Consider the following 8,863-nt stretch of genomic DNA (forward strand, 5'->3'; position numbering starts at 1 on the left):
ACAACAATAGTTCGAGTGCAACTATGCAAGAAAGAGACAGCAATAACAATTGTGTGAAACACACTACATTCCCGTGCGAAAGGGACAGCAATATTATAAAAATGAGACACAAGATAAACATTTTCCAATAGGAATTATTAATATGAAATCTTAAATCTAAGTGTAAACAAAAGAAGGAATAAAACTAAGCTATTATTTACAGTCTCCCCCTCGTGCGCAAGCACCTAAACGTTTTATTCCTGGCTGCTTACGAGAATCAGACGAGAGGCTGGGCGACGAATTAGTCCGGCGGCTGTACGGACTTCTGCTACTCTAACCCGCCCGTCTGGACCTGGGAAAGTCTTTATTATTTCACCTCTAGGCCATATTCCACGGGGCATCGTTCTATCACATATTATAACGATGTCTCCGGGGTTGAGGTTGCTGTGCTGCGGGTTGCCGAGCCGAGGCATCAATTGGGGTTTGTACTCTGCTACCCATCGAGCCCAGAACGCTTCGGCCAACTTTTGCGCAGCTTTCCACGAGCGACTGTCTGCTGTGTAGTCTTTATACGAGCCGAAAGGTATCATCCCGCTTGACCTCCCAATTAGGAAGTGATTTGGGGTCAGTGATTCCTCGTTTAGATCAGGATTTACTGGTGTTAACGGTCTCGTATTTATGACATGTTCTGCTTCCAGCAACAGCGTATGCAACACTTCATCTGGGGGCGTCTTTTCTGTTAAGGTGACTCGTAATGCCGCCTTCACAGATCTCACTAGTCTCTCCCAGGCGCCGCCCATGTTCGGGGCCCCAGGGGGTATTCTTTTCCAAATTATCTGTTTTCCGGAGGCGAAGACCTTCATCGCGTCGTCATTTTGTTGAAGAGCTTCCGTCACTTCTTTCTCGGCGCCCACGAAGTTGGTTCCGTTGTCGCTATATATGACCGTTGGAGTGCCACGGCGGGACATCATTCGGCGCAAGCTCATGATCATGGAGGATGCAGATAGGGAAGGCACCAGCTCCAGATGCACGGCCCGAGTGGTGAGGCACGTGTAAAGTGCGCCCCACCGCTTCTCGTGTCTTCGCCCGATCGTGACTTGCATTGGGCCAAAATAGTCAACCGCCAAGGCTGTGAACGGCGGCTGATTATGGGCCAGTCTTTCAGGAGGTAAGTCACCCAGGGGAATTTTAGAGGGAGTTCCCCTGTAGGTTCTACACCATTGACACTTGTTGCATATATAGCGAAGGATGCTGCGTAGTCCAATTATGTGGTAGCGCTGTCGGAGCTCGTTCATCACGGTTTGGTGATTGCCGTGGTTAAATACTGCGTGCGTGTGATGCACTAACAGTCGGGTAAATTCTTCCTTCGCATGTAGGACAGGCAGATTATATTCTTCCTTAACTCTGCTATCGAGGTATAATATCCCGCTGCGGTCGAGTTTCACAGCAAGTTTGTGAAAGGGGGACCTCTTCGGAGGTCGTTGCCCAGCCTCTATCGTCTTTATATCGTCCGCGAACGAGATGTTCTGACTCCTCTTGATAAGCAGCAATTCTGCTAGTCTGATGTGATCAGGAGAGATTTCCGTATTTACTTTTCTCTTGAGCAATTTGGCTTTAAATGCCTCAGCCGAGAGCAAGACGGTGGCAGCAGCGCGTACCAGGCGCTTATACTTCGAAAACCTTTCAACTTTAGGCAAGTAATCGTTATTTACATGGTCTACACAGACGTGAACCTGCTTAATTATTCTCTCCTCCCCTGAAGGGGGTAAGGGAACCGCGGTCCGCTTTTCGCACGGCCATGTCGCGGGGTCGTCTAAAATAAAGCTAGGTCCTGTAAACCATCTGTGTGTCGAACTAAAATTCACCGGAATGCCCTTGGTAGCGTCGTCCGCGACGTTGTCGGCGCTCGGCACCCATCGCCAGTCGGCCGGGGTCGTTGTACTTTCGATCTCGGCTAGCCGGTGCGCGACAAACGACTTGAAAGTACGCGGATCGGATCTAATCCAAGCTAATACCGTTTTTGAATCCGACCAGTAATACGACTTTGTAATTTTGTAGTCAGATTCCCGTTTTACTGACTCTGCTAAGCGGGAACCAAGAACCGCGGCTTGCAACTCTAATCGCGGTATCGAAATTGGTTTCAACGGCGCTACTTTCGCCTTTCCCGTAACTAATCTAGCCGTCTTTGTGTTATTATTCATGCTAACGAAATAAACTGCGGCCGAATAAACTTTTTCGCTAGCATCGCAAAATATGTGTAACTCCCCCTCGCCAGAGGGCGGGGCAGGTACGTATCTTTCTATTTCGAAAGTCCTCAGCAAGTTTAAATTATTAATAAACGACATCCACGTAATGTGGTGTTCCTTAGTTATAGGATCGTCCCAACCTACGCCACTACGCCATATTTCCTGAATGAGGCACTTACCTACCATAGTTACCGGCGAAACTAATCCTAACGGGTCGAAAACCGACATGACGGCGCTAGTGACTTGCCTCTTGGTGGGTAAAATTTCCCCTGAAATTACACTAGATGGCGTGTTTCTGAGGTTCACGTTAAATCCTAGAGTGTCGCGAGCGTGGTTCCAAATGAGACCTAAAGTCCTCTCTGTATCGCTTTTTCCTAAAGTCGTCGCGCCGCTAATTCGCTTATCGGAAACGTCTTTTATTACTTCGGGCACATTCGACGCCCAACCGCGTAACTCGAACGAAGCGCCTAAGTTAATCCTATACATGGCATTGACCGCTTGCCTGGCTTCGTCCGCGTCGTCGAATGAGTCTAAGTAATCGTCCATATAAAAGTTCCGTTCCGCAGCTTTAGCTACCTTCGGGTACTCTGAACTAAAGTTTTGCGCGTTTTTATTTTTAACATGAATGGCCACGCACGGCGATGAGGCCGCCCCAAAAATAAGCGAGGTCATACGGTATTCTCGCGGGGGGATGTTTCTATCGTCGCCTCGCCACAGAAAACGAAGGCTGTCGCGATCCGACTCAATCACTTTTATTTGTAAGAACATCTCTTTGATGTCCGCTACTACTGCTATTTTTCCTTCGCGGAACCTAACTAAAACGCCGAAAAGCGACTGCAATAAGTCGGGCCCGGTTAGTAGCGCATCATTCAAGCATTTTCCCCCACATTTAGCCGCAGCGTCAAAAACCAGTCGCACCTTACCTTTTTGGGGATGAACCACTGAAAAATGAGGTAAGTACCAGGTGCGAGGTGATGTGGCTGGGGTGCTCACTAGTTCTGCGTAACCCGAACTTAGCAAGTTATTTACTTGTTTCGAATACTCTATTTTTAAGTTTAAGTTTTTATCTAATTTGTTCTCTAGATTGTACAGACGGCTTAGAGCTTGTTTCTTATTGTCTGGCATTACTTCATTGTCGGTTTTCCACAATAAGCCTGACTCATACCGATCGCAATCGTTCATTTTATTGCAAGTTCTATTTAAAACAGTTAACGCGCGCTCGTCCGGATCCGCTTTAGGTTTACGCGGCTCTATACCTAACGATTCTATGCTAAAATAATTCCTTATCAATTCTAACGCGGGATCCTCGGACTGCGACGTTCTTACGTGACTTATGAACTGAATATTATTTAAATTACGCGAGCTTGCGTCCTGCCCGTGCAGGACCCATCCTAATTTAGTTAACGACGCCACTGGCTGGCCCTTATTTCCGATACGTAATTGTCGAGACGTAATTAAGTGCCAGTTATCTTGGCCGATAAGTATCGTAGGCTTAGCCTGCTCGTAACACAGTTCGTCTTCTAATTCCGCTAGGTGGCTGCACTGTCTAACTAGGTCCTTGCTTACGGACTGCGGCGTAAGGTTCAAATTGCTAATCGTGCTCGCGTTCATTTTTTCTAGATTTCGACTACACGCGCCGCGGATTGTTAGCGATATGTTGCACGATTCGGGGTCGTCAATTTGGTTACCGCCTACCCCTTCCAACTTAAGTAGCTGGCTGCGACCCCTGGGTGCTACACTGTCCGCTACCGTACGCTCAACTAGGGTCAATGTAGAGCCCTCGTCCAGCAAGGCGTATGTAGCGGTGGTGCCCACTGGGCCACTTATCTCAACCGGCACTACTTTGAGGTAGGTGTTTGACGCACGAACGTGATTTATTGAGCTAACATTGCCGCTTGCGGGCGGCGCTGCACTGCCGCTGCCGTGTAATAGCTTATTATGAGACGCTTCGCAACCGTTTATACCGCACGGAATATATTTACATCTGAAAGTTCGCCCGTGCGAGTTATTTAGACATCTAAAGCAAAGTTTACTATTTTTAGCTGCGTCCCATCTTTCCGATACGCTAAGTTTAATAAAATCTGCACAATTAATAGTCGTATGGGAGCCTGAACATACGGGACAATTATTTCTATTGGACGAGTTTGACGGCGCTTCCGTCGCGGAGCGTGGCGTCTCTGTCGCGGGGCGCGGCGTGCGATGCTTCGGCCTGAATGGTTCGGCCTTTTTAGCTGAGGGTTTGAACGCGGCTGCTACGGTATTACGCGGCTCGTACGTGACTTCGCAATCTGATCTATCACAGGAACTATCGCTATCATAACGCGTCGATCTATGAGTCCGTGTGCGAGTCGTGTTTACCGCGCGAGGTTTCATCTTGCCTCTCCTTTCCTCCCTAGCTGTTTCGTACGCGAACATCGCGCCGCACTGATCCGCCATAATATTTAAAAATCTAGCCATTAATTCGAGCTCCGGTGCTCCGGGTCGTTCAGATTTGAACTCGTACCACTTATATTTTAAAATAATATTTAACTTGTCGACTATTCGACCCACTAACTCGGGAGAATACAAATATTGTGGCTGGTTAAGTGACTTTATGGCCGCTACCGTGTTTGATATTTTACTCGCGAAACTACTAACATTGCGCCCGTCTTCCGTCATACGGGGTAAACGTTTTATGTTTTCGATTTCGGAGAGAATAAGTAGTTCTGGCCTGCCGTATCGCCGTTCTAGCGTATCTATTATTTCGTACGGGTCCGATACTGTGTATAGCAAAGCTCTAACTGTTTCGCGGGCCGCGCCTCTTAATGCTTTTCTTAACCTAGCTACATTTTGAATGTCCGAGAACATATCCGCGGTGTCATTAAAAACGGATTTAAACGCCATCCACTCCGTAATTGTTCCGTCGAAGTGGGGCAACTCATGAATGAATTTAGGCGTCGCTTCCGACCTACTCGAATTGACCGCTTGAACTATCGCGTTGGCTAGCAATGTCATGTCGCTAAGCGACGTGTTACCGGCGCGCGGTTCGATGTTTTCGGTCGGACGCGGGTCTCGTCCCGGGTTTTGAGCGCTTGTTGACGGCCTAACACATTGCTCCGAGATCCAGCCTTCAACTCGGGTTTTATTCGATCTGGGTGGCTGGTCCGCGTCGGTGGATTCTCCTAGCTCTATCCTAGCTATTTCCAGCCGACTCATGGCAGCTGCGGACGCCGCCCTAGCCCGTGCTAGTTCGGAGTTGTGATACTCTAATTCGGCCTGCAACGCGGATAATTTGCTGCTGGCTCTGTCCCCGGGGACGTTAACTATAGTGCCCGGCGCACTTCCTACATTTTCGACTACGTTGTCGAATTGTGCGGGTACTGAATTTGGTTTGGCCCTAGCGTCGGTACGCGTGCTGCTCTCCGTCGTGTCTTCAACGCCGGTGCCTCTGCTCCATGTGTTGGTCTCGTGGGTCGTGGTCTGCCCTGACGATGGCGTCTCTTCCCGCGAGGGCGTGGACTTGCCCGAGCGCAACACACGCGCGTTCTCCATTGCGCACGAGGGGCCCTAACCTTAAAACTAACACTTTTCACTTTCACTTCACTTAATGTCTTTACCTATACGTAACGCGACCTACCAAGCCTACTACTAACAGCCCGGTCAGCTTGCTACCGCGGTGACGCCGAACCGGGAATAGGAATGCAGGGAATAGGAAGGTAGGAACCTCCCGGTAGAGGGCGCGGGCGCTCACGGGTGCATCAGAGTGCGGGAGGAATGTCCGCACCCGTCGTTGCGTGCCAACTTGTGGCCCCAGAGCGTTACCGTACCGTGCCAGCGGGGTCTGACTGTTCACCTGGGTAGGTGTGTGGAGGCGTCAGGTCATCCACAATGCTTCCGTGCGCTCTGCAGGGGCCGTTTAACACCGCTAGGTGGCCACGCACGTAAATGAGGATTGCTTCCAAGTAATTGGTGGAGGTAAGCAAAGCCAACCACCAACACTCGCGCGTACTTGTTTCTTTCTTCTTTCTTCAGAAGGTAGACGCTGGCCTTGGCTGCAGGGGCTTCGTCTCTTCTCCTGTGTTTTCTCTCTTCAATCTTCTCTCTTCTCCGGGACTGGGCTGCCGTCTTCAGGGCGAGCTTCTCTCTTCTCCAGGGCTGGCTGTAATCTTCAGGGCGAGCTTCTTTCTTCACGAGCTGACGCAGTGATCCGGCTTCTGAAGGACCAGTTGTTGGCGACACGACAAACTCGGCGGGGCCGTGGTCGCCGGGTGGCAGAGCAGTGGACTGTATCTTGAAGGGTGAAGGATGCCGGATGGAAGATTCCTGGAGAAGGAGGTGTAGGAGACGAGAAGGAAACACAGGAGTGAACTTGGTACTGCTTGGAGCGGAGTGTGGTGGAGCAGGGCTTACGCATGCATCTGCTTGGCTTGTCGGAAGTGAATGTGTATGCACCGAGAAAGTGCGTGTTTATATATGAAATTTGTACCGTTAGAGCCCGTGGGGTTCTATCGGTTGTTGTCGAACGAATGCAGTCCGTTTATTGAAATATAACATTTTACACATAATATGACATCAAATGGGATTCTTATAAGCTAATACAATGGTAAACAAACATTCTTATAAGATAAATAAACAATAAAATGTGTAAAACAAAGCCATGTAAAAAAGAGACAACAATAGTTCGAGTGCAACTATGCAAGAAAGAGACAGCAATAACAATTGTGTGAAACACACTACATTCCCGTGCGAAAGGGACAGCAATATTATAAAAATGAGACACAAGATAAACATTTTCCAATAGGAATTATTAATATGAAATCTTAAATCTAAGTGTAAACAAAAGAAGGAATAAAACTAAGCTATTATTTACAAATATAAAAACAATTGTGTGATGATAAATGTAACAATTTTTTTTGACAATATTACTTTGATTTCTATTTTTTGTAGGTATAACTAAGTTTTAAAATTATTATAAAAAAAGTATTATTTTTTTAAACTTTTATGGCGCAATCTTGTTGAGTATGTTTATAATAAATTATAAGCCAAAAAAACTTATTGAAAAAAAGCTTTTATTTAAAAAGAAAAAAATAAATTTCCCCTTGAAAATTCTAACTATTAAGTTATAACCTCAATATAATATTATACAATTTGCATGATAATAAAAGCTTGTCGCGTGATTTGTTAATAATGAACTAGTGAGTGCCAATTTAAGTGAGTAAACTGATATTATATTTTTTATTTTATTAAAGTAATTAAATATTGACAGATTGTTAAGTCTCGCGACAAGCTTTTATTATACTTAATGCAAATTGTATAATATATTGAGGTTATAACTTAATAGTTTTAACCTCAATATATTATATTGAGGTTAAAACTATTAACAATTTTTAAGGGGAAATTTATTTTCTTCTTTTTAAATAAAAGCTTTTTTTCAAAAAGTTTTTTGCTTATAATTTATTTTTTGTTTTTTAGTTAAATCTCTGACTAGATTTCTTAAGTCTGCTTGATTGTAGTTTGTTTTGTATCAAGAATTTGTTAAAATCTGATTAGGTAACTTAATTTGAGTCTTTAAGAAATCGTACTTAATTTTACAACTAAAAAATTAAGTATCACTTAACAAAAATGACCGGATTCAACCAGGCATTTTCTAATGCCCGACTGGTTTTGACTTGAAATAACACGACACGACACGACACGTCAATTCATGTTACGATACGACACGGCATGACAGGACACGACATGACTTTTCAATTTATTCTCAATAAGCCTTTTTGTTTGATACCCATATTGCAGAAGTGCTTTAAAAATAACTATATTCCCCTATCTTAGATGAGCCGCCATATTGGATGTAGAATGACATTACATTCGTTTCCGAGTTACTCTCAATGAGCCCTTTCATTTGATACCCATATTGCAGTATCAAGAATTTGTTAAAATCTGATTAGGTAACTTAATTTGAGTCTTTAAGAAATCGTACTTAATTTTACGACTAAAAAATTAAGTATCACTTAACAAAAATGACCGGATTCAACCAGGCATTTTCTAATGCCCGACTGGTTTTGACTTGACATAACACGACACGACACGACACGTCACTTCATGTTACGATACGACACGATACGATACGACACGGCATGACAGGACACGACATGACTTTTCAATTTACTCTCAATAAGCCTTTTTGTTTGATACCCATATTGCAGAAGTGCTTTAAAAATAACTATATTCCTCTATCTTAGATGAGCCGCCATATTGGATGTAGAATGACATTACATTCGTTTCCGAGTTACTCTCAATGAGCCCTTTCATTTGATACCCATATTGCAGAAGTGCATTAAAAATAACTATATCCCCCTACCTTGAATGAGACGCCATATTGGATTTAGAATGACATTACATTCGTTTCCAAGTTACTCTCAATGAGCCCTTTCATTTGATACCATATTGCAGAAGTGTATTAAAAATAACTATACCTCTATCTTGGATGAGCCGCCATATTGGATGTAGTATGACATTACATTCGTTTTCGAGTTACTCTCGAAAAGCCCTTTCATTTAATATCCATATTGTAGAACTGCATAGGAAATAACTATTTCGCCATCTTGGATGGTCGGCCATATTTGATTTAGAGTGATGTCACATACAATATCATGTATTGC

The 8,863-nt window shown here is 44.9% G+C and overlaps 1 protein-coding gene across 1 annotated transcript; it reads right to left on the bottom strand.

The window, feature by feature from the left end:
- Positions 1–233: 233 nt before the first annotated feature.
- LOC121736254 lies at positions 234–5,756 on the bottom strand. The gene has a single exon (XM_042127337.1). The coding sequence runs from the start codon at positions 5,754–5,756 to the stop codon at positions 234–236; it is 5,523 nt and encodes a 1,840-aa protein (XP_041983271.1).
- Positions 5,757–8,863: the final 3,107 nt, after the last annotated feature.

Source organism: Aricia agestis, chromosome 18 (genome assembly GCF_905147365.1).
Source record: "Aricia agestis chromosome 18, ilAriAges1.1, whole genome shotgun sequence".
NCBI lineage: Eukaryota > Metazoa > Arthropoda > Insecta > Lepidoptera > Lycaenidae > Aricia > Aricia agestis.